Source organism: Rhincodon typus, chromosome 2 (assembly GCF_021869965.1).
Source record: "Rhincodon typus isolate 14 chromosome 2, sRhiTyp1.1, whole genome shotgun sequence".
In the NCBI taxonomy this organism is placed as follows: domain Eukaryota; kingdom Metazoa; phylum Chordata; class Chondrichthyes; order Orectolobiformes; family Rhincodontidae; genus Rhincodon; species Rhincodon typus.
In genome coordinates this window covers 44156086-44183146 of record NC_063333.1, presented here as the reverse complement: position 1 = coordinate 44183146, position 27061 = coordinate 44156086, and the positions used below count along the sequence as shown (strand labels likewise).

The window sequence follows — 27061 nt, the reverse complement described above, 5'->3', positions numbered from 1 at the left end:
ACTGTGGTTCATCTGCAGCCTATTGCTATAAATCACTAAATTTACTAAAGGAATACATTACATACCCTATTAACTGGAGGACTATTCAGTGTACAGGTTCTCTGAGATTATCAGCGAAGTCTAAGGAAAGTAAACCAGTAGACTGACACCATCCCTATTGATACAACAGAGAATCACTCACTATAAAACAAGACAGACGAGATAAATCACTTAAGGTTAACACATTCATTTTTCATTATTTTGCTTTTTATTACTTGGTTTTTGAAACACATTAAAATGCGTAACAAACCATTCCCATGTGGACCTTCTCCTGTTGTATTCTCCTTTGTCCACTTGCGACTCCATCCTAGTACACATTTGCTGCTTATAGCTTTTTCTCATACCCATGGACAATTACCACGTTCTGATCAAACTTCTTTTCCAAGGAGAGAGTGTCAATTCTAAGCAATTTCTGTCATGCAATGTCATGTTTCTAAACCTTTCAAATGGTGGACTGTAAGGTCTCAATTTTAACTCTGCTGCTGATGAGAGGGATAGTGTGGCTGAATGGTGAAAGTTCTGAAAATAGCAAGTTTTTACTTCCCCACTAATTCTGATACGGAATGAATGACCTAAAACATAGTGGAAAAAGACATAGTGAAAACTTTTTAAAATGGCAATAGCTGAATACCTGAAAGCAAACATTTGCAAGCCTACAGATAAGAAGCACAGTTGTGACACAAATAAATAGCTCTTAAAAAGGCAATAGCTGTAAAGAATCAAATGACCTTTTGTGCTGCATGATTCTGGGTGTTCATAATCATTTGAGGAAGTACACGTAAGTGCAGCAGCATTATTAAGATCAAGCTTCATCGAATGATTTGCAACTAGTCCTTTTACATTTCTCTGATGATCTTCCTGACCCATGTGAAAATGAATGGCAGTATAAGCCTCCCATCTCTCCAGTATGGAAGATTTGGCCCAATAATTGCTGACTTTATTAGTTCTAGGTATATTTGAAAGTACTTGAATGTAAACTCTGCAATTTTTCAAGACGATACTGTTCATTTTCTAGATCATCTTGATCATCTAATGATTTGCGAATGCAGTTTTTCAGTTCTTCAATTCCATATTTAGTCGATGCAGATACTGGGATTATGTGCTGAAACTGGACTGGTCTCAAGGGTCTCATCTCTTCTGGCAATAAATGATAGAAAGCTACAGGGAAACAAGAAAAAATAAATCAAGATCAAATTAAAAACCCATTTCATTTTTAGTCAAAAATCTAATGTCACAATTTGAATTCAAGAATAGAAATGCGCCAATTACAAAAAAAATGACTGAACAATGTGGAACCTAGAACACTAACAATTTTTGTTGGATATCTAGTATTAAGTGCTTGTATTTAAATAACATGAACAGAGAGCAACAATGAGTTATTCAGCCCCTTGGGCCTGTTGTGCCATTCAATAAAAGCATAGCTGATCCAGTTGTAACCTCAAATCCACATTCCTTCCTACAACTGAAATCTTTCACCCATTCGCGTAACAACAATCAGTTTACTTATTGAGGGTGCAGAGGAGATTTACCAAGATGCGGCCTGGTTTAGAGGATCTGAACTGTGAGGAAAGACTGAATAGCCTGAGTTTGTTTTCCTTGGAGCAGCAAAGGTTGAAAGGTGACTAGATTACGAGGGACATTGATAGGGTGGTCAGGAAGGTTATTATGCATTGGTAGAGAGGTCAATAGTTGTGTAGGGGTGGGATGGAATCGATTTAACGCAAGAGGTAGAAGACTAAGAGCAGAGTTGAGGAAAAATGTTTTCAATCAGAGGGTGATGGGAACTGACCGGCTGATCTGATAATCTTGAACGCCATTCTCCTGCATTATCCCCTCCCTTTCGGCTTAAATATCTATTTACCTCAGCCTGTAATGTACTTAAAGGCCTAACCTCTAAGTTCTAAGCTCTCTGCAGTAAAGAGTTTGACAGTTTTACTACCCTCAAAGAAGAAATTCCTGCTCACTTCTCTCTGAAATGTTTCACCACTTCATCTGAGATTATGCCCTCTGGTCCTAGACTCAACCACAAGTCCACATCCAATCTGTCCAGCCCTTTCAGAACCTTGTTTCAATAAGGTCTCCTCTCATTCTTCTAAACTCCAATGAGTATAAGCTCAATTCACTCAACTTATCCGCATATGAAAATATCTCCATACCTAGAATTTGGTGAACCCTCTATGAAATTCCTTCAATGCCCGTACATCTTTCCCTAGTTAAGTCTTTCTTCAGTTAAATAATATTCAGGTCTACTATTCTTCCTGCCAGACGGCAAAACCTCACATTCTCCCACAGTATATTCCATCTGTCAAGTTTTTGCTCGTTTATTTAACCTGTCTAAATCCCTCTGCAGACTGTGTCTCCTCACCACTTGCCTTCTCACCTATTTTTGTGATCCTCAAAGCTGACGATAGTACTTTTACTACCCTCATCCAAGTCATTGTTATATCACAACTATATTAGAAATAAATGTGACCCCAGAACTTATCCCTGTGAGACTCTACTAGTGATAGTTTGCAGCCTGAAAATGGCCCCCTTATTCTACTCTCAATTAGCCAATCCTCTATCCATGCTAATACATACCCACAGCGCTATGGGCTCTAACCTTATTATGTTGCCTAATATGCAGTACCTTATCAAACACCTTCTGGAAATTCAAATATGTTATATCCACAAGCTCTCATTTAATCTTGTTTGTTAGTCCTTCAAAGAATTCTAAATAATTTTGTCAGGCATGATTTTCATGTTATGAAACCATGCTGATTCTGCTTGATTATAATATGCATCTAAATGCTATGCTATTACAGCCTCTATAACATACTCTTAAAATTTTTCCAACAAGAGATGTTATCTAACCATTTCTCCTTGACTCTCAATAACATTACCATTGCTGAAAGCGCCTCTATTAATATTCTGGCTATTATCATTGACCAGAAACTGAAGTGGACCAGCCACATAAAATACTGTGGTAAGAAGAAGAGGTCAGAGGCTAGGAATTCTGCAGGAAGTAACACCTCATGTCTCCCCAAAACCTGGCCAACATCCACATGGCACAATTCAGAAACGTGATAACGTACCGCCGAAATGCCTGGATGGGCACAGCTCCAATAACACTCAAAAGCTGGACATCATTCATGTCAAGACAGCCTGTTCGGCAAGCACCCCATCCACAGTATTGACAATGTAGGGATTCTATGAATCACTCTCTTCACCATCGATACACAGTAGCAACAGTGTGTACCATCCACATTGTGCACTACGATGACTAACCACAGCTCCTCCGATAGCCCCTTCCAAACCTACAATCTGTAACACCCAGAAGGACAAGGGCCACAGATATATAGAAACAACCACCGCCTGCAAGTTTCCCTCCAAACCACACACTGTCCTAGCTTGAAACAAAATCACTTCTTTTACTGTTGGTGGGTCAAAATCCTGGCATTGCCTTCAAGCCAGCTTTGTGGGGGTACCTACACCCAAAGACTGCAGCATTTCCAAAAGGCAGCTCACCATCACCATCTTAACAGCAATAAGATATGGACAACAATGCTTCCCCAGCCAGAGACGCCTACAAACTGGCGAATGAACAAATAAAACTCTCCAACCTTTCCATGTGTTAACCAACCAAAAGGTGTTACCTCAGCTGAACTCCTCCCAGGCCTTAGCAATCTGAGATGGTGCTGTCTCAGTACACAAAAAAAGAAGTTGCTGGAAATGTTAACTCTGATTTCTCTTCACAGATGCTACCAGACCTGCTGAGCTTTTCCAGCAACTTCTGTTTTTGTTTCTGATTTACAGCATCTGCAGTTCTTTTGGTTTTTATTTAATACTGTCTCAGTACACTACTGCTGCAAATTTCCTTGCTGACAGCTGCCCCTTCAGTCTTCAACCTGACAAACTGAACTGGGCGTTGAATTGATGCTTCACAGCTTTCCTGTTAAATGCAATGAGCCAGAGCTTCAAAATCCCAGTAACATAGTGCACTTATTCACGTGTGAACATGAGCATGTACAGTGTCCTTCACCAGTCAATCAGTCAAAACTGAAAATCAAATCCACTTAGGCAAACTTCAGTGGGTGTGATGTCACTCATTATACTAACAATTGGTAGGGATTAAAAATTCTTTTCTTCAGTATTAAATATTGACAATAGCAATAAATTCAACTACTGATATGTAAAGGGTCTTGGGTCCAATGGGATTGGTGCTGTACAACCTTTGGTTCTAATTACCTTCAGGTTTCTGAAGCTGTTGCATTAGATCTTTAAACTTCTCTTCAGCATTCTCCAAATCCATTTTGTTTACAGCCAAAACAGCACGCTTGGATAAAAGCTCTACTTTATATAGCTCCAACTCCTGAACATGAAAGAAGAATAAAATGGTCAGTAAAATCAATAGACCAAGCAGCTCATCTGCTCCTATGATGCTGCTTGGCCTGCTGTGTTCATCCAGCCCTGCACCTTGTTGTCTCGGATTCTCCAGCATCTGCAGTTCCTACGATCTCCAGTAAAATCAATAGCCTGCTGTGATTTTGAAACTAGCACATCTTAAACTGAAGATAAGATCAGCAAAAGACATATGCTCAATGATGTGGCATCCCTGGATTTTGATAATTACACTACTTTGGGTTTCCCAGAGTTTTACTTTTTGTACTTTTTAGAGGAAAAATTAAAAAGAAATGGTTTCACCTGGAATGAATATTTAGGGCCTTGGGTAGTGAGAAGAGATGATGTAAATAGGGAGGTGCTGCATTTTCTGCATTTGCATAGGCGTGAATAGGGAGCCAGTGTTAGAGTGGTTGAGGAGAGGACCGCAGGTATGGAAGGAGTGGTCTGTTTGGAAGCTGGAAAAGGAAGAGGAGGGAAAGATGTCTTTAGTGGTGTCCTGTCAACAATTTCTCTCTTATCCAATTCTGACAGATTTCAAGTCAGGCTCAGAACTAGGATTCTGTGACAGCTGCAATAATCTCATCTTGCCTAATCACGTTGACAGTACCAGAGGACAGAAATGCTGGGTCACTCACAAACACATGCTTTCGTGATTACCCCATTCCCTCCTCCAGAGTCTTTTAAGTTCGTTCTCCATGCTAAATCAGGTAGGAATCTACAGAAGAGGTTGCAATGCTCTCCATTCCATGGCATTGACAAAGGAGTGGAACATTTGGCAGCAGCCACCAGAGACAGAGAGCAGGGCACAGAATCACTTTAGCAGCGGAAAGTGGCCAGCCAGGTGTTTGAAAACTAAGGAATTAATAAAATCTAGCAAGGCAGCATGAAAATGCCAGCCATGCAACACAAAACCAATAGACAGATAACATGTTGAATGAAATGGTTCCTGAAAATACAGAACAAGTAACTCATTTTACAAATACTGGTATTCAACAATACGCACACTTCTTTCTCTAGTTTCATGTCCTTTCCATGTGAAGGCCATCATCGTGACAAGACTAGCTTACCTTTGTTAATAGCTGTATAGCTTCAAAAGCTGTTCGCAAAGGAGCTTTATAAGAAAGCTGAAATCCAGTCACATCCACCTACAAAGAATAAATCCAGAACGGAGTATAATAAAAGTTGTGCACAAACATTGATTTTGTCACAATATTATCAAGTAAAACCCAAATTTTAGAGAGTTCAAGTTTAAAACAAAAAGAACAGTGCATCTCCTGTGGTGTAACTTTTTCTTACTCTTTCAACCTAAAGTCCACTGGTAAAGCATACTTAAAAAATGAATTTTTCTAATATTGTTAATTGACAAAGATACTAGAACATGCAATTGCTCAGATGTCAACCATATTGTTAGCATAAAGTCAAATTTTGACTTTTGACAGTGTATCAAGAGCATTCCGTAAATAACGGGAAGGTTACTTTAGGCTTATGCAAGCAGCCCACTTGCTGTTGACTGGACCCAAGATGGCATATCCAACACAAATGCTGTCATAAGAAGCAACCTATGACTGGTTATTTCATGATACGTTGATACACAGTCTTCAGGTTTGCCTTCATTGGTAAAACAATGCGTTAATATTCACTAGCTAAGTTCACACATGAAAAAGAGGCCTTTGATCCACATACTGGTGGTGGCTGTAGTATCCTACAAAGCATCACCATTTCCAAACAAGGAAGGAAGAATGAAGAAGAAGAAAAATGTGCACTTAAGTCATGTGATTTGAACATTTTTTCCTTAGTGCATGAATAGTGGTTTCCTGATGTAACGTGATTTCTATTCTGTTTGGAAATAATTACATTTCTTTCACAAGCTGTCACTAAACAACATGGACAGAGCTTGCCAACAGATTGCAGTAGTCTACCATAAAACCGAGTACCACTATCATATAAAATGCAACTTATGCTGTTTCAAAATAAACATTATTAGTGCTACATTTACAAGAACAATTACAAGAAAATTATAGCTATGAGAAAAGATTGGACAGGCTGGGGTTCTTGTCTTTGGAACAAAGGAGTGTGCAGGGGTACTAATCCAAGCTGCATCAAATTTCGTGATGCCTAAATAAAATGGTTAAGAAGGACTTATTACCCTTAGCAAAACATGAAGCACAGATATAATGTAATTAGGGGGAGGATTAGTGTAAAATTGAGGTGAATTTTTTTTTCACCCAGAGATTGATAAGATCCTGAACTTACTATCTTCAAAATGATCAGGACAGAACCTCTCAAGATTTTATAAAAGAAACTTATACGTGCATTTGAAATTCTGTAATCTACAGGGTTACCAAGAGCAGGTGGGATTAGTTAATTTTCTGCCAGTTTAAGCAGAATAAGCTGTACAGTCTCCTCTGAGCCAAAAATCTTCAAAGTTTGTGCTCCAATACCACATTACTAAGGATATAGGTTACTCAGTGAAACAAAATCAAAATACTGTACATATTGTAAATCTGAATTAAAAACAGAATGCTGGAAATATTCAGCAGGTCTTCAAAGTGACATTCAATGCACAAGGTTAGCTCTTTCTTTCTCCACAGATGCTGCCAGACCTGCTGAGGAGTTCCAACACTTTCCAGTCTTAGCAAAGGTTATCCAGATTTGATGTGTTATTTGCTGCTTTAGTTTCCCCAGGAAGAACATAGCATCATTGAATAAAGTGGAAATGCAATTCCATTTTTGGACAATATGAATATTTTCCAGTTAAAAATAGCATTTTACGCAAAATAAATTGTTGACCTCATGGTCATAATTCTTTCAATTTCTGAGAGAAAGAAAAATTGTCAGTTATGAGCAAAATGCAAATAGTTTATTGCACTAATTTCTTGAGTGTCTAATTTTAAGTTTTTGCATGAAATGCAAGTTATGAATATTTTACCATGAACATTTTTAAAAATTAAATGAGCAAAGCTATGTTAAACAATGAATTCTTATGTAGAATTAATCAGTAAAAATATTCAAAATAAAAAGATATAATTTTCTTACCACGAAAAGAAGCTGCTTGGTCCTCTCCACGTGTTTAAGAAACTTGTGACCCATCCCTTTGTTTAAATGTGCACCTTCAATCAAACCAGGCAAATCAGCCACTGATATCTGTAACAAAATATACTATAACTTACACTGAATGCATTGATTGGTATTATGTAACTTCAATAAACTACCACTGGAAACTTGATGGTATGGCTAGTTTGGGAAATAAAGAACTACTTTAATTCTGATAGAAACCTACATGCAAATAAATATTTTCTAAATAATAAGCTTTTCTCTTACTCATTTATTCCTTTTCATCACAATTATCCTCAAATCCCTAAAGGTAGCAGGGCAGATTAGTAGGCTGGAGTCATACAGCATAGAAACAGACCCTTCAGACAACTGATCCATTCCAAGGAGGTTTCCCAAACTAAACTTGTTCCATTTGCCTGCGGTTAGCCCATTTACCTCTAAACCTTTCCTATTCATGTACCTGTCCAAATATCTTTTAAATGTTGTAACTGTACCTGCATCTACAATTTCCTTTGGCAGATCATTTCATATTAGAACCACCCTCTGTGTGAAAAAGTTGCCCCTCAGGTCCCTTTTAAATCTTTCCCCTCTCACCTTAATCCTATGCCTTCTAGCTTAAACTTCCCTACCCTAGAGAAAATACCTTTGCTATTCAATTTATCTATGCCCTCATGATTTTATAAACCTCCGTAAGGTCACCACTCAAACTCCTATGCTCCAGGGCAAAAAAGTCCCAACCTATTCAGCCTCTCTCCATCTCAAATCCTCCAGCCCAGGTATCCTTGTAAATCTTTTTTGTACCCTTTCCAATTTAATAACATCCTTCCTGCAACAGGGTGACCAGAATTGCACACAGTATTTCGATGGTGACCTCACCAAAATCCTTTATAGCTGCAACATGATGTCCCAACTCTTATACTCAATGCTCCGACCAATGAAAGCAAGCATGCCAAAGTTAAGCAGGCACATGGGAAACTTACTTCTATCAGTCAAGGCATAGATCGCAAGAGCAGAGAGCTGTACAGGACTTTGGTAAGGCCACTGCTGGAGTGCTCTATGTAGTTCTGGTTTCTGCAATATAGGAAGGATGTGATTGCACTTGACAGGGTGCATAGGAGATTGATCAGAATGTTGAGTGGGACGCAGCTCTTTAGCCATGAAGACAGGCTGGATAAGCTCAGGTTGGTTTGTTTCGTGCAGAGAAGGTTGAGGGAGACCTGATAGAGATGTATAAAATTATGAGAGGCATGGACAGACTGAATAGAAAGTAACTGTTCGCCTTAGTTGAGGGGTTAATAAGCAAGGGAGCATAATTTTAAAGTGAAAGGCAGGAGGTTTAGAGGGGTTTGAGGAACGTTTTATCCCACCCACAGGGTGGTGGGGATCTGGAATGCTTTTCCTGGGAGGGTGGTCGAGGGGTGTAACCTCATAACTTTTAAAAAGTACTTGCATGATCATTTGAAACATCATAACGATCAAGGCTATGGACCTAATGCTGGAAATTAGAAATAGCGTAGCTTTCGCAGTACAGATTCAATGGATCGAAAGCCCTCTCCTATACTGCATGATTACTATTTCATGATAATAAATACAATCAAGCCCTACCACTAACACTCTAGGCAAAAAATATATTTAAATAAAATCATGTTCTCTTGATGCAGTTAGCACTGGCATTGTCACATTTATTAACCATTAATAGTGACTATGAAAATGGGGTAATTAGATTTCTCCTTGAGCCACACCAACCTCGATCTCACAGAGTGTTGTTAGGTGGAAAATGAAATGATTTTCAGATAGTGATGGTGAAGAAACAGACGTATAACGTCAGCCTTGTGAGTGATTTGGAGGGGTCTTCTGAACAAAGAACAGTACAGCACAGGAACGGGCCCTTCAGCCCACTAAGCCTGCATTGACACATGATGCCTTTCTAAACTAAAAAGCTTTTGCCTCTATGAAGCCCATGTCCCTCTATTCCCTGTCTATTTGTATATGTGTCTCTTAAATGCTGCTATTGTATTCATCTCCACCATCTCCTCTGGCAGTGCATTTTGGGCACCTACCAACCTCTGTACAGAAGAACTTGCCTCTCATATCAACTTTAAACACAAGATCTTTTACTTTAAACTTATGTCCCAAGTAATTGACATTTCTAGCCTAGAGAAAAGACTGACTACTCATTTATCCATGCCTCTCACAATTTTATAAACTTCTAACATGTCGCCCCCTCATCTTTCAACATTCAAGTAAAAACAAAGTTTGTCCAATCTCTCCTCATTGCTCATACCCTCCAAATCAAGCAAGATCCTGGCAAATAATTTCCTTACATTCTCCAAAGCCTCCACATCCTTCTGGTAGTGTGGTGACCAGAATTCTACAAAATATTCCAAATATGGCCTAACTGAAGTTTAGCTGCAATATGATTGCCAGTTTTTATATTCTATGCCCCAATTGATGAAGACAAGCATGCCATATGCCTTCTTGACCACATCATTGACTTGTGGTGCCACTTTCAGGGAACTGTGGACTTGCTAGAACTTTCTGTATGTTTATGCTACTAAGGGTTCTGCCATTTACTGTATACTTCCCTCAGGCATTAGAACTTCCAAAATGCATCACCTCACATTTGTCTGGATTAAACACCGTCTGTCAGCCTATCTATATCCTGCTGTATCCTATGGGAATCCACAGCTTCCCCAAACTGTGCGTCATCCATAAACTTACTAATCAAGCCACCTACATTCTCCTCCAAATCAGTTGTTCTTCTTCTCCATCTCGGTAGTAGAGTGGACAATGAGTACTCTTAAGACTGAGACAGAGACATAGACAGTCAAAATTCAGAGTTTGCTACAGTCCATTGCAGAGGAAAAACAAGAGTTTAGTGATGGTGACACTAACGAAGTGAATCTCTCCATCTTGATTGATGTTAATCGTAAAGTGTTACTGTGGCAGCCATATCATAACAAGTAGTGTATTTTCCTTCATTGCCCTGACTTAATCGTTGTGGAAAGGACAGAGGGAGTTATTGAAGTGAGTCACATACCTGTTTGTAATCACTGTACATTAACTTTCCAATTTCTGGTCTCATGGTAGTGACTGAAAAATAAAAATAAAATTAATATAAACAAAACATATGGGGGTTGAGACAGAGAATGGGACAAGATGGACTGCTCATTTGGAAAGCCTGCACTGGCGAAATAAGCCTAATAATGTCCTTTTGTTCTCATATTACAATGGACTAAGTCTTCCACTATCCGAAGTAGTGTCACACTGAGCTTAAGTTGCTGCAGCATACTCCTGATGTGCATACAAGCACTGCAATTTCTAGGAAGTTTAAATTTCTGATAGGCTGATTTACCTTAAATGGGAGATTATCCAAATGTCTTTTACACTGATTTCAGTGTCAGAGACTTGTGTTTGATATGTACTACTTAACCAGATTCTTACCCTATAAGTGATACAGGGTTTAATCTCTGGTGTAAGTGAGTAATTAACAGCACAATCCAAAATCAGAAATCGCACGATAACAGGTTATAGTCCAACAGGTTTATCTGAAAACACAAGCTTTCGGAATCTCGCTCCTTTTTCAGGTGGTAGTGAGAGACACAGAATTTATAAAGATCAAAGCGTCAGATCACTGATGAGGATAGATTAAACAATCCTAAGATGCTGTCAAATCTTTAATCAGTTAGAAGGTTTTAATTGTTTAAATATGTATATGTAAGTCCCTGAATTTCTTTCAAGCCACTGCCCTGAGAGAACTAAAGGTTTTATTAGTGGAAAGAAGAGGTGACATTTTAGGTCAGACAATGCATGTTGTTTAGAATCTGTTTGTGTTTTGATTTGGAGTAAAATTAGTTTTATTTCTAAAGTAGGAATTTATAAAATGCTACATTGACTGACTGTGTATAAATTGCACTTTTTGTACAAAATAGAATACATCTGCAATTCACCCCATAGATTTACATGTGTGTATGTGCATGTGTGAGGGGGGAGAGAGTGCGTGTGTGTGAGGGAGAGAGAGAGATAGAGATAGTATGTGTGTGGGAGAGAGTGTGTGCGCACTTGAGAAACTGTGTATAAGAGAAGAACTGTGTGAGAGAGTGGGTGCATGAGAGAGAGTGTGAGGTAGGGAGGGAGAGAATGTGTGTGTACGTGTGTGCACACATGCGCGTGCTTGAGAGATAGTATGTGTATAAAAGAGGATCTGTGTGAGAGAGAGTGTGCGTGTGTGTATGTGTGAGAGAGAGAGAGCGTGAGGGAGGGAGAGAGTGCGTATGTGCACGTGCGTGCTTGAGAGATAGTGTCTTTATGAGAGAGGATCTGTGTGAGATAACGTGTGCATGTGTGCGCGAGAGAGAGAGCGCACGTGTGAGTGAGTATGTGTGTATGTATGTACGTGTGTGTGCATCCATGTGAGAGAGTGCATTGTGTGAAGCGATCACCACTAGTGTGCCATGAACCCAAGATTCCAGTTCAGGCCATCCTCATGGGTACCGAACCTGTTATCAGCCTCTGCTCAGCGACTCTGCGTTGTTGTGTATCCCGAAGTCCACCTTGGAGGACGTTTATCCAAAGATCCAAGGTTGAATCTCCTTGACTGCTGAAGTTTTCCCCCACTGGGAGGGAATATCCGTTTGGCAATTGTTGCATGGTGTCCATTCATCTGTGGTCGTAGCGTCGGCATGATTTCGCCAATATACCATGCCTCAGGGCATCCTTGCCTGCAGCGTATGAGATAGATAATGCTGGCTAAGTCACATGAGTATCTGCTGTGTATGTGGTGGATGGCGTTCCCACATGTGATGGTAGCATCCATGTCAAAGATCTGACACGCCTTGCAGAGGTTGCCATGACAGGGTTGTGTGGTGTTGTGGTTGATGTTGTGCTGAAGGCTGGGTAGTTTGCTGCAAACAATGGCTTGTTTGAGGTTTGGCAGTTATTTGAAGCGAGAAGTGGAGGCATGGGGAAGACCTTGGGGAAGTGCTCATCATCATCCATAATGTGTTGAAGACCACGAAGAACACGGCACAGTTTCTCTGCTCCCGGGAAGTACTGGACAATGATGGGTACCCTATTGGTCGTATCCCGTGTTTGTCTTTTGAGAAGATCATTACAGGTTTTCACTGTGGCACGTAGGAACTGGCAATCGATGAGCTGATCATTGTATCTTGATCTCATGAGGGCGTCCTTCAACACCTTCGGGTGTCCATGGCATTCCTTCTCATCCAAACAGATCCTGTGTATGCATAAGGTTTGTCCATACAGGATGGCTATTTTAATATGTTTAGGGTGGAAGCTAGAGAAATGCAGCATTGTTCGGCTCTCTATGGGCTTGTGGTAGAGTGAGGTGCTGAGGTATCCGTCTCTGATGGAGATGCATGTCCAAGAATGAGACTGATTCTAAAGAGTAGTCTATAGTAAAGTCTGATGGTGGGATGAAACATGTTAATATCACAATGCAGTTGTTTCAGTGATTCCTCGCCATGAGCCCAAAGGAAGAAAACACGCAATGTATCTGGTGTATTGCATTGGTTGGAGGTTCTGTGCAGCAAAGTCTTGCTCGAACCTGCGCATGAAAATGTTGGCATATTGGGGAACAAATCTGGTCCCCATGGCTGTTCCAGGCGTCTGGATGAACAGCTGTTTGTTGAAGGGGAAGACATTGTGGTTGAGGATGAAGCGAATGAGTTTTAGGATGGCCTCTGGAAATTGGCAGTTGGTGGTATTGTGTACTGAGGCTGTTGTAGCGATGCCATCGTTGTAGGGGATGCTGGTGTAGAGTGCTGAAACGTCCATTGTGACAAGGAATACTCCTGATTCGACTGGTCTGTGGGCGCTGAGTCTCTAAGAAATCTGTAGTGTCGCGACAGAAGCTGGGGGTTCCCTGTATAATGGGTTTCAAGATATTCTTGACATAGCCAGAGAGGTTCTCACACAGGGTCCCATTGCCTGATTCAATGGACGTCTAGGTGTGTTGGCTTTGTGTATCTTTGGAAGGCAGTAGAAGTCCCCTACGCGGGAAGTACACAGAATGAGAATGCGTAGGGTACTCTGAAGGACTGGATCAAAAATCTATACCTGTCTGTTCAGTTAACGGGTGTGTTCTTCGGTCGGATTGGCAGGTAGTTGTCTGTAGTGTTCCTGGTTGTTTAGTTGTCAGTACACTTCCTTGTAGTAGTCCATTCTATTCTGTATGACAATGGCTCCTCCTTTGCCTGCTGATTTGATGACAATGTTGTGATTGGTCTTGAGAACATGAAGGTCGTTGCATTGTGTCTGGGTGACATGTTGCGCTAACTTGTGACTGGGGCTGATGAATCTGGCGTTCACATGTTCTCTGGTGGCTTGAGCATATCTGTCAAACTCTGGGCAACGCCCCTCTGGAGGGGTCCAATTCGACTCCTTCTCCCCTGTGGATCTCTCGGTTGACTGATTCAGTTCATTGGTTGTCTCATTGGGCTTGCTGCTGACATCTTGAAGAATTCCTGGAGGCTCATTCATCTGATGAATTCCTCTGTGTCTGGCGCAAGACCAATGGGGTCCATTTTGGTGATGGGGCAAAAACTGAGCCCCCAGCTGAGAACATTGATCTTGTCCAGTTGAAGGGTCTGGTCAGATAAGTTGACGATGGATTTTCCTGTGGTGTTACCGCTTTCAAATGTGGTACCAAGGAACACTTGGTTATTGTTGGTGGTGATGCCAAGTTTCTCCAGTTTCTTGTTTTTGGTCTGCATGTAGGTGGTGTAGTTCCGTTGCCTCATCTGCTTGGCAGCGTTTTGTAACTGTACTGCTGTATCTTGAGTGCAAGCTGAGAGCATGGACTCTATCTTGATTTCAAGGTTACAGCACTAGCTATAGAGTTGGGGTACGAGATGATTGAGGAGTTTGTGAGAGATGCGACAGCAAAGTCTCTCAGTGTAATCAGTGTTGTAGGTCGACTTGAGTGGGTTCGTGATTTGTAGTCATTTTGGGATCTTTTGTGCTTTTTTCCCACTTCTGTAGAAATTTAATGTCTGTGTCGATATGCGCGATCTTCTTGGAGATCCTCTCCACTTTGAGCTGGCGGTTAGTGGTGTCGATGGTAGCCATGATGCAGAGGTTACGGTGTTGGACTTGGGTGGACAAGGTCAGAAATCACACAATACCAGGTTATACTCCAACAGGTTTATCTGAAAACAATAGCTTTTGGAGCCTTGCTCCTTCATCAGGTGGTAGTGAGAGAGGTGGCATCAGACACAGAATTTATAGGTAAAAGATCAAAGGGTCACACCACTGATGAGGATGTACTGAACAAACCTAAAATGCTGTTAAATCTTTCATCGATTGCCAGTTCCAATGTGCCACAGCAAAAAACGTAATGACCTCCTCAGAAGACAGACATGGGATACAACCGATAGGGTACCCTTCGTCACCCAGTACTTCCCGGGAGTAGTGAAACTACACCATGTTCTTTGCAGCCTTCAACATTATTGATGATGATGAGCACTTTGTCAGGATCTTCCCCAAGCCTCCATTTCTCGCCAAACCTTAAACAGGCCATTGTTCACAGCAAACTACCCAGCCTTCAGGGCAACATCAACCACAGCACTATACAACCCTATCATGGCCACCTCTGCAAGACATGTCAGATCTTCGACATCTTCGGCCAACATTTCTACCTCACACGCTGTAGGCAAGGATGCCTAAGGCATGGTATATCGGCGAAACCATGCAGACGCTATGTCAATGGATGAATGGACACCGCACAACAATCACCAGACAGGGATGTTCCCTCCCAATGAGGGAAGACTTCAGCAGTCAAGGACATTTGGCCTCGAATCTGCGGGTAAACATCCTCCAAGATGGACTTCAGGATACACAATAACGCAGAGTCACTGAGCAGAGGTTGACAGCCAAGTTTGGCACCCATGAGGATGGCCTCAACCGGAATCTTGGGTTCATGTCACACTACAGGTGGCCCCACCACATTACTGGTGACCCCATCACATTTTACACTCTCACACACACACATACATGCATACATACATACATACATACATACACATACACACACACACACTCACTCACTCACTCACTCACTCATACACACACTCTCTCTCTCTCTCTCTCTTCCCCACACCCCCCCCCCCCCCCATACCCCCACACACATTCTCCATCAAATACTCAAACACACACAAACACACACACTTCGCCCACCTCTCTCACTAACACCTGAAGAAGGAGCGGGGCTCTGAAAGCTTGTGTTTTCAAATAAACCTGTTCGGTCTATAACCTGGTGTCGTGTGATTTCTGACCTTATCCACCCCAGTCCAATACCTCCACATCATCCCAAAATCACCACCCATTACATAATCTTCCACATGCCTGACCTTGTGCGACTACCAATTGTCTGACCCATCCAAACACCACCACTAAATCCACCTACCTTCTTTCCTCCACAAACTCACTCACTCACCCACCCACCCAAATAAATCCCACTCCAAACCACTGTCTAATTTTCACTTACTAAATATCCCAGAATTCACCAGCATTCCCTCCACCCACAACATCATTAAAAGCCATCGTGTGCCTTGACAAGCCCTGTGTCAGTTCAGAGCTGTCCTGGAAAGGTTGTACTCTCAAGATGGCAGACAGCAGGAAATTGGGGCTCCACTGCACAGCCAGGTTTCTGGAGGTCGAGATGGATAGGGTGGTGCCAATGTAGAATTTCATCTTCCCCCAGGACCAGCCATACAGGCCACAACACCAGACCGTGCCAGCCTCGGGTCCAAGGTTGCTACTCTGGTTAGATCATTCTCAGCTGTTTGGAACAATGCCTACCGCTATAGGAAGACTGATGCCCTTTGTCAGGGTACATTCCACCATCTTCTCTCTGATACCTCATACTCACTCTATCTCTACTATTGTACCACCACTCACAAGGGTCATGCTCTACCACACTCTCTCACTTTCACCCACCCCAACACCTAACACCAGTAATGCTGCCTGCCCTCTGCGCTTCCTACTCACTCATTCAGGTCACCTCCCCACCTGCACCAAAAAGAATAGCTGTGCCACCCATTTTCATCTCCCTCGATACCTGCCTCTCACTCATCCAAGGGGAAAAAAATCCACAATAGTGCAGGAAGAGTCGACGTATAGTGTGCTGCCCAACCTTTGGCTACTCACTCCTGATGTGGAGAGCAACCTGACTCTGAGCACGGCCTGGCTGGTATCGGAGGCTGCCTTTGACTTACTAAGCTGGCACCACCTAAGCACCTATGACTTGACTGAAGCCTGCTGATAACTATGAAAAGTTTCATAGCTTTATGCCTGCGCTAAGTGGCAAGGCAAGATAGCAGTACTATGAGCCTGGTATCTCTGGCTGAGCACAGTGCAAAAAAGGCAATGCAAGGCAGAGATGCTGTGAGCCTCCAGATAGGATTGAAGTAAGTGAACATTATGACATCAAGCGAAGAGCCCAAAGGTGCAGCCTGGTCCATTCCATGAGCTGGATCAATGTAGCAGACTGCTCACTATCCTTGCAGCAGCATTACAAAAGTAGTTACCTATGCTAACGGTGATACAGAATTGAAGAGCAGAAGTGCCTGTAGGTGAACCAGAGATGTGTCATGAGTTTGTTAGAGGCTAGCATGTCAGTTTGATTGTCAAGGGCATCAAGGGTTACGGGAGAAAGCAGGAGAATGGGGTTGAGGAACTTATCAGCCATGATTGAATGGCGGAGCAGACTCAATGGGCTGAATGGCCTAATTTCTGCTCCGTTGTCTTATGGTCTTATGGTCAGTTGCTAATGTCCATGGACATGTGGAATACATGGCCAATACCCTGAGATGTTAGTGCTCGGTTTCCAACATGAAGATTATTTAGAATAAGAGGCAAACTGAATTCATCAGGTGTTTGCTCTGGTTTTTTTGTTCAGTTTTCCCAACATCCAACTTGTTTGGCAAGCTTGACAAGATGGCAGTTTGAATATTAAGTTCTGAAAAAAAGTCACACCAGATTCAAAACATTAATTCTGTTTCTCTCTTCACAGATGCTGCCAGACTTAGTTTCCCCAGCATTCTCTGTTTATTTAAAAGTTAATGATGATCCTTAATTGGCATATCACAGCTGTCTAGCAAGAACACTGCCATGCCACTTGTGAAAAACATACAAGACAGAGAGGATCGTGATGTTAAGATGGACCTTGCCACATTTGTTGCCCAATTCTGCCATACATCTTGCAATGGGCCACATTGCTCAGACCCCTACATGATCCTGCCTAAGGTTTAGGTTTTGGAATGTACAAATTTGATGTGGCACCTGGAACAAATTAAAAGCGATGATGCTAAGTGTAGTGCTTTTCATCAGACACTCTTCATGTTTGAAGAGGCAGCATGGTAATTTTAAAAGGAGCGGAATGCCAGACACTAGATGGGAAATAAATCTTTAAAAGAATAGTTCTTCCATTGTTACACTTACATGGATAATCTGCAATCTTAGGTTTGGCATGAGACAGCTGACTCAATAATGAAGATTTCCCTGCATTTGGAAACCTGCAATGAATAGGAAAATCTGTTAGCTGAAGATAGCAACTTAAAAAGAATAAAACTTCCAATAATTTGCTAAGTAGATACAACACTAAATGGCACAATGCAAAAATCAGTATGCAATTTAAGTTGGACCGAAATTCAATGAAACACTAAATTTATCCAACTTTCATTCAACATAGCTCTTCAAAGTTAATAAAACAGAACAATTTGTCAGTGCAGTAATTGTTATTACTTCAGCCCCAGGGCTGCACATTTCATTTTGTTTGTCTAATCCATACTTTGTTTATGCTGTTAGTACAGATTCAATCTGCATGACATCTATGCAAACTGAATCCTCTCCACCTTGTATATTATCCAAATGTACAGCAGATGTAAACAGAATCGAACAATCTCATTCAGCCATCTGACATTGAGGTGCTATAACTGTTGCAAAAAAAAACAACTAAGAAAACAACATTTGAGTTCAATTTATTAAACGTACGGCCGCTGATAGATGTTAGCTTTCAGTCAAATTATTGCTGACACTGCTGTCACATCAGTTTATGATCTTATTTACCTCCTTGTTAATGTCAGTTTGTTATCTTTGAAAGATCATGGAGTAGAATCACTGAATGCTCACAGCACAGAAGGAAATCATTTGAGTTCATCTCTCTAGTCACAGCCTTGACCTTTCCCAATAGCCCTGCTAATTTTTCCCTTTCAATAACTACCAAGTCCATTTTGAAAGTCAAGACTGAATCTGCCCCACTACTCTCAGCTAATGCAACAGAGATCACAACCACACTGTGTAAAAATGACTTTCCTCATCTGTGTATAAGACAGGTAACTAGAGCAATACGCTGAGAAACCAACTAGGCATTGGGCTATTTTGGATTTAGTGTTATGCAATGAGAAAGGGGTAATTAATAACTTTGCTGTGAAGCAGCCTATGGGAAATAGTGATCATAATGTGTTACTTGGCATTAAGTTTGAATGTAATATAGTTCATCCAAAAACTAGGGTATTAAATCTAAAGAAGGAAAATTATAAAGAGCAAGTTGGCTAAACTGGATTAGGAATATACACTAAAAAATTTGATGTTAAACAAACTAAGGTACAAAACCGAACGGAAAAGGCAAAAAAGCTGTGATGAACGAAGTACGTTTAAGATTGCAGGAGATAAAAGGAAGTGGCTTTAAAAATACCAGCAAAAGTGATAAGCGAGGAAAGAAAAAGAATTTGAAGAAACCTAGAGCCAAAGGACAGCCAAGAAATTGTTTAAGAGAATTGCAGATTTGCTACAAGAGGCCTTTTGGCCCAATGTATCTGCATAAGTTCTCTGACAGTTTTAACTTAATACCTATCTAATGCTTTTTCCCATAATCCTGCACATTAGATGATTATTTAAATAGAAACAATGCCCTCCTGAATGCCTTAGTTGAACATGCATCCACTACACTTCCAGGTGGTACATTCCAAACCCAAAACAATTGGTGTAGTTTCTTCCTCACCTCAGATTTACTTCTTTCAGAAGCAGTTTAAAACTATACCATCTAGTTTTTGATCTTTTATGACTGGGGACAAATTCTCCCTGTATACTCTGTCCAGACTCCTCCTGACTTTGAAAACTTCTACTAAATCTCCACTTAACTTTTCCCTCTCCAAGCAAAAGAGTCCCAGCGCCTCCAATCTATCCACATAACTGAATTTCCCATGCTTGGAACCATTCTCAAAACCATTTCTGCTACCTCTCCAATGCATTCACACACTTCCTAAGGTGTGGGAACTGTACACAATCCCGCACCTGAGGTCTAACCAATATCCTAAATAAATATAGCATAACCTCCCTGCTCTTGTAATCCATGTCCTATTAATAAACCCTATATGAATGCAAACGAGTGAGGAATGTAAATGTAAAGGTGAATGGTAAGACAACTGTGAAAAGGAAAAGATTAGCTAAGGCAAATGTGGATTATTACTGGTTGGGATGGAAGAATTTATAGATGAGAACCGGGAAATCTCAGAAAAACTAAAGTTATTTTACACCTGTCTTCACAGAAGAAGATACAAAAGATCCCCCATAAATACGGGACAACCAACAGAATTGTGAAACTGAGGGACTAAAAGAATTTGGTATTAGTAAAGAGGTACTATGTGAAAAGTTAACTGCATCAAAGGTTGGTAAATCATACAATTTATAGAATTTACAGTACAGAAGGAGATCATTCGACCCATTGTGTTTGCACCAGCTCTTGGAAGAGGTACCCAGCTAGTCCCATTCTCCAGGCCCATCTCAGTAGCCCTCTAAATTCATAACTTTCAAATATATATCTAGCTCTCTTTTGAAACCTCACATGGAATCCTCTTTCACCATTTGCCCAGGCAGAGCATTCCAAATCCTAAAATCTCTGAGTAAAGAAGTTTCCCTTCATCTCACTCCTGGCTCTCTTGCTGACAACCTTGGAAGTTATGACCCCTAGTTACTGACATACCAACTAGTAGAAACAGAATATCCTTCTTTACCCTGTCAACATTGTTCATAATTTTAAATACATCAATAAGGTAACCTCTTAATCTTCTCTACTCCAAGGTGAATAAGCCCAATTTCGCTAATCTTTACTTGTATCTAAAATCCCTGATTCTTGGTATCGTTCTAGTAAGTTTCCTTTGCTAAATCTCTAGGGCATAAATTTCTTTCCTTAAATGAGTTGCCCAGAATTGAACACAATACTCCAAATATGGTCTGACTAATGATTTGCAGAGGTGCAGCATTACTTCCTTGCTTCTATACTCTATGGCTCTACCTACAAGTCAAAGGACCTATAAGCCTTCTTAACAACTGTTTCAATTCACCTGGTCACCTTCAGAAAATTATGCATATGAACCTCGAGGTCCCTCTGCTCCTGTACTCCCCTCGAAGTTGTACCGTTAAGCCTGCATTGTCTCTGTGTTTCTTCTACCAAAATTCATTACCTCATATTTCTCTGCATTTAATTTCATCTGTCAGGTGAATAGCCATTTGGCCAATTTGTCAATGTCTCTCTGAAGTCACTTAGCACCATCCTCACAATTCACTATTCTCCCTAGCTTAGTATCATCTGCAAATTTAGAGATTTTGCCCTCAACACCCATCTCTGAATTATTGATATATATCAGAAAATGCAACAGTCACAACATCAATCCCTGGGTATTATGGACCATACCAAACCCCCTTCAAATATATCAAGGAGACAGCCTAAACCCTAATATTTATCTTGCCATTTAAATGGCAAGTATAAGGTGCTGTGATCCAGATGTAACTCAATTGGTCACACTACTCAGCTTTAAGCAAAAAACACTTTATTCGTATACCCAGCTAAAATACAACAAAAGAAAGAACTGGTATAACGTTAACACTATTGGAAAACCGAATAATACATCATTTAATGATTAAATAGTAACTATTCATATAGTAACAGACCATAAAAACACCTTTGGCAAAGACAAATTCTGTAAAATAGATTGTACGATATGCAATGTTTCTCTAGTCCGGAAGGAAAGAGCATTAAGAAAAAAATTCTGGCAGAGAGAGAGAACTCAAGTGTTTTGCTGTTGCAGGGAGAGATGTTAGGCAGCTTCAAAGCTCCAACAACTGCTGAAATCTAAACTAAAATCTTTGTTCTGTGGGAGCCTGACTCCCCCCATTCATGCTGCTTCTATTATTCTAGCATTTTAAAAAACACCCAAGGCCTCTCAAGCTGTTTACTTTATTGGCTTTGAATGGACAGCTTGCTACCTCTGTCTTAAAAGCTCTCTTCAAAAAAATACACCTCTTAACGTTATACTATCATCATGGGGAACACCGTTTCAACTCATCCCCAATTTGAGAGATTCCCATCTATACTTACTCTCCATTTCCTATCCCACCCTCAATCTCAAACATTTCTAATTTGCTTTATATGGCACCACATAAAATGCTTTCTGAAAGGCCAAACACACAATACCCACAGCACTACCCTCATCCACTCCCTGTGTCAACTCATCAAAGAACTCAATTGAATTTGTCAGATATGACAAAGCCATGTTGACTATCTGGTATTGATTTATTTTTTGCTAAAAGTATATGTACCCTATCGCTTATTATGGACTCCATCAATTTTCTCACTATTGCTGACAGGTCTGTAGTTTCCTGGGGTATTCTTCTCCCCCTTCTTAAACAACAGTATCACATTTGGCAATCCTCCAGTCCCTCGGGAATAATCCTGTGTTCACAGACACCTGGAAAAATTCTGTCAATGGCACCGCAACTTGTACCTTTACCTCTCCTAGCAATTTAGAGTGCATCCCATCCAAGTCTTGTGACTTCTCCACCTGAAGTGCTGCCAGCCTTTTTAGCACCTTTCCTTTATTTGTAACTATACTGCCTAGTTGCTCAATACCATGCCACTGTCACCATTTTCTAATTTGGTAAACACAGAAGCAAGTTACACATTTAGTAACTCTGCCATACCTTTTACTTCAGTGAACAACTTATCCTGTTTGGTCTTTATGGGCCCCATTCTATCTTTCACTAATCTTTTACTATTAATACATTTGAAGAACATTTTACTATTTGTTTTACCACAGCCTTTCCTCATGCTTCTTCATTCCAGCTTTAGCCTCTCTCCTGAATTTGAGATACTCTTCCTGATTTCTATTGCTATTATTATTCTGGTATGCATCATTTGCCTCCTTTTCTTCCTTATTTTATCATGAATATCCTTACTCATCTGGGGTACTATAGTTTTGTTTATCCCACATTTATTTCTCATGGATATGTACCTCGCTTGCACCCTATTCATCTTTCTTTCTCCCATTTTTTATCCACTGTTTTATCCACCAAAATGAGTTTCCAATCAACCTGCTTCAGTTCAATCTTTAGAGTCCTAAAATCTGCCTTTTTCCAGTCTAGACTATTTTTATCCTTTTCCAACTTAATATTGAACCTTATCATATTATGACCATTATTTCCCAATGGTCCTCCACTCTGACATTCTCCACCTGTCCTGCCTCATTTCCTAGGGCCAGATCCAGTACAGTTTCCTCCCTGGAAGGACTGTAAATGTACTTTTCCAGAAAGTTCTGCTGCACAATCTCCAGGAAGAAATGTGTCTCATCCCAAAATGTTGAAGGAAAAGGATACAGAGTAAATGCTCATCCAAGTGTAAGTTATTAATATATATCAAGAAAAACAGTGGTCACCAGGGAAGACCTCCATGTTCTTCTCTTCAGTCTGAGAAACAGTCATTACTCAATACTCCATTCCCTGTCATTCAATATCCATGCAGCCTCCGCCTATTTTATTTTTTGGGTTTTAATTTTGCTGGCAGCTGAGAATGTTGTTAAATGATTGTTGGTAATCCATATGTACATATGGATTATGGTAACATTATGGTTACATATGGTAATCCATATCCATCATCAGCATTCTCTGTTACCACATCAAGAAACTCAAGTAAGTTAGTTAAACACAATTTGCCTTTAATCAAATCAATGTTGGATTTCCTTAATTAATCCACCTTGTATTCTGTCCTGACCATACAAACTCAGTTTTATTGTCCCTATCTCTGGGCCAGAAAATATAGGTTCAAGTCCTACCTGAACTGGGTGTGTGTTAGAACACATCCAAATATGCTGATTAAGCATAACTACAAACTTCCTGGACCTATTTCAAAATAGCTTCTGTAATATTTTTAAATCAGAGAAGTGCAAATTAGGAATAGGAATAAAAATTGCTAAAGAAATTCAGCAGGTCAAAGCCAATTCTGAAGAGGAGTCACTGGTCTCAAAATATTAACTTTGCCTTCTTCCTACAGATGCTGCCAGACCTGCAGAGTTTCTCTAGCAATTACTGTTTTTGTTTCAGATCTCCTGCACCTGCAATTTGTTGTTTTATTTAAATGCAAATTCGGAACGACTGACACACACAGCACACATTTTAGATTTAGTCTTACAGCCACCACATGCAAGAATTTTGGTTTGTTTAAAAAGCCTTCTTGAATAAGCAACAACTATTTTTTCCCAAATGAAAAGTACTCAGTAATCAAGTGACTCATACACCCATATACAAGTAGAGGAAAAAGACATCATACTATCCCCAGTTAAGTAGCTCCTTTAACAAAAAATCACTTGTTAAAAAGACAAGAAATAGAAAGAGGTCACACGGCCCCTTCAGTATGCTCCACATCGAGATCATGACATATCTTCTAGCTCAACTCCACTTTCCCCCATATCCCTTAATTCTCCAAGAGCTGAAAAATATGTCAATCTCTTGAATAAATTTACTGACTGAATATCCACAACCCTTTGAGATAGATAGTTTGAAAGATTCACCATTGAGTGAAGTGTCTCCTCATCTAAATCCAAAATGATCTTGCCCTTATGACTATGACTCCCTGAAGTTCAAAACTCCAGATAGAGAACACAAACTCTCAGCATCCACCCTCTCAAATCCTTTCAGAATTTTATACAAGAGGATACAATTTCTGTGCTCACTCACCAGGAGTGGGAAAATATTGTTTTTTTTACATCTATAAGCAGCTCACCCTATCATAAGATGCACCGGCCTGTTCATGTGCCAAACTTCCATTACCTTGTTCAAAAAAAGGTACCACAACAAAGTTCTGAATCAACATCAAAATTAAAATAAGCAAACATATTATTCAACAAATTCTAGACATCCATTATTTGCAAATAAATCAGTAACTGACAAGGGAGCAATGAAGATAGATATGAAATCCAAACTTACCCAACCAATCCTGAATCAGCTACAAGCTTCAAATCCATCCGTATAATTCTGCTTTGCCCCTTAGAAGGCAGAAAGTTAGTCACAAACGAACCGCCACGACCACCATGGGCTATAATTACGCGATCTCCCTTTTTGTTTAGTTCACCTAGAAAATAAAAAAGGCTCCAAAAATCTGTACAACAAACAGCAATTAAAACCTCTAAAATCTTTACAGCCCTAACATTCATGAGCAGAAGTTTTTAATATTGCAACAGCATTAAATCACAATCACTTCATTTTTTAAAAATTTTCTAACCATCTTCTGAAGATGTCAATACTTAAGTACAATTGTCTAAGTTCCCATTCTTCATACATGAGGTAAATATTAAGTGTCAGCAAGTTCCTTGACTGAGAGCTAGATCAGTGCTAAGTCAGTTCTATTCTCATCCAGTATTCATACATGTATCTTCTAACAAAGGTTACTGAACAGTGACCAAAACCACAAACCTAACCAAAGTTTTACTGCCTTAGTCCAGATTACTCAAGTGCTAAAACTTACTGAACAGGGAGAAACATTGTCAAAGTTTTTCATCTTGTGCTCATCAGGACAAACGCAAGATCTTTAGATTGTTCAGCACACACTACTCTATCTCAAATACGCTAACAGCTACTCTAAAACTTAATTTAAAATAATCAGCTGAACACAAAGCATGGCTTACCTATGCTTGCCAGGAATGGCATACATTCAATGGTAGGGGCTGTTTTCTGCAAAGAAAAATATGTTCAAGGCTTGCACTGTTTTTGCAATAACCAGAAGTAAAGGGAGCCAACCATTCAAATTTATTCTGCCAAGGCAATGCCTCAGCCAATCAATTGAGACGATGCCATCACTTTAAGAGGCTTTTTTGTCCTGTTAGAGAGGTTGTAAAGCAGAGGTTCAGAGTTGTCTCTAAGAAAGTAAACAAATTGTGAGATCTTGGGGTTTTTTGTTTAAAGTTGGAATAATGGAAGCAGCCTGGTGTGGTCAACTCTTACAGTTCCAGATTTCTGGTTTTAAGTTTTTTCAGTAACAGAAGCCTTTGGGGTCTCAAAAGAGTTGGAAACTTCAGTGAATGTGTCCTGGCAGCTATTCTCTCTGAACCTTCTTGATTATTTTTTTCCTCCTGGATTGGAGAACTTCTTGTCAGAATCTGTGTCTGAATTTTCCGTTTTGCCAAGGGGTGTGTTTACAGGATGTTACTGTATTGGAACAGTTAATTAGCAATAGTTACTGTATCTATTATTTGGTTAAGTTTTCCAATAGTTAAGTTATTCTAAATCTGTCTTTCTTTTCTTTGTGTTTTAACTATAGTGTTTAATTACATTGTGTTTGCTTAACGTCGAGTAGTTTGACCAGTGGCATTGCATCTGGAACACGGCACTTCATATCTGCCTTTAAAATACGAAAAAGTTAGAGGCTAGGCTACGGTCTCAAAATATTGAGAGGGGGTCTAGTCTGGTTCATAACACAATTTGACAACCAATCAGCACCCTTGTCTCCTGTAGCATAAATCAATGTGATTATTTGATATTTGACATTCTCACATTTGTTCTGATAACATCAGGACAAAAAACTTCAGCGACATGTAAGACATAAGGCCACACAGTCAATGTGAGGGAGACTTCACCTGGATGAGATAGAAGATTAGTGATTATAATTAGGGATTTAATTCAAAATAGGAATTCCGTACATAGGGTAAAAGAGATGCTTTAAGAAATAAAGTGTTCTGAGTGGGGAGATTGGTGAAGGTCAGGGAGGAAGTGCCTTTTGTCTTCTACTTTTTCATTCAGCATCCAGCACTGGATCTCCAATTTTGTGCAGAAATAGCAGGTAAATCAGTAACTGGCAATGTCAGAAACTTTAAGTTTTATCAGTAGTGTAACTGCTTTTATCAGCATTGTAAAGTTTATTGGCAGTGCTAAAATTTATTGTGAGAGGTGCAGACTGTATTAATACATTAATTAATTAGCAACTATTAATGAATTAACATATATTAGAGATGGCAGGGTGGGTGATGTGCTGCAATTGCAGAGTGTGGGAACCTCTGGGTGCTAGTATGACCTAGGACAAACACACCTACACTAAGTCCTTGTGACTACAGTCACGCCTTCAGTCAAGTTAAGCTGCAGACAACTTCGGGGATGGGGGTGAGTCATCTGGTCACTTTACTCCAAAAAACAGTTACACCCTCTAGGATGGGATTTGCTGATTTGGTCAGTGAAACAACGAGAGTACCCAGACAGCAGGAGTGCAGAAACCTCAGTCTTTGCAACTGTTCAAAAGGTTTGA

At 40.2% G+C, this 27061-nt stretch overlaps 1 protein-coding gene across 1 annotated transcript; it reads right to left on the bottom strand.

Moving 5' to 3' along the window:
* Positions 1-210: 210 nt before the first annotated feature.
* gtpbp10 (GTP-binding protein 10 (putative)) lies at positions 211-25803 on the bottom strand. The gene is made up of 8 exons (XM_048611119.1): positions 25452-25803; positions 24754-24898; positions 17938-18011; positions 10517-10569; positions 7459-7566; positions 5490-5567; positions 4267-4390; positions 211-1197 (listed from the first exon to the last, which is right to left on the bottom strand). Exons 1-8 carry the CDS (start codon positions 25471-25473, stop codon positions 986-988), a joined length of 816 nt encoding a protein of 271 aa, XP_048467076.1. The 5' UTR covers positions 25474-25803; the 3' UTR covers positions 211-985.
* Positions 25804-27061: the final 1258 nt, after the last annotated feature.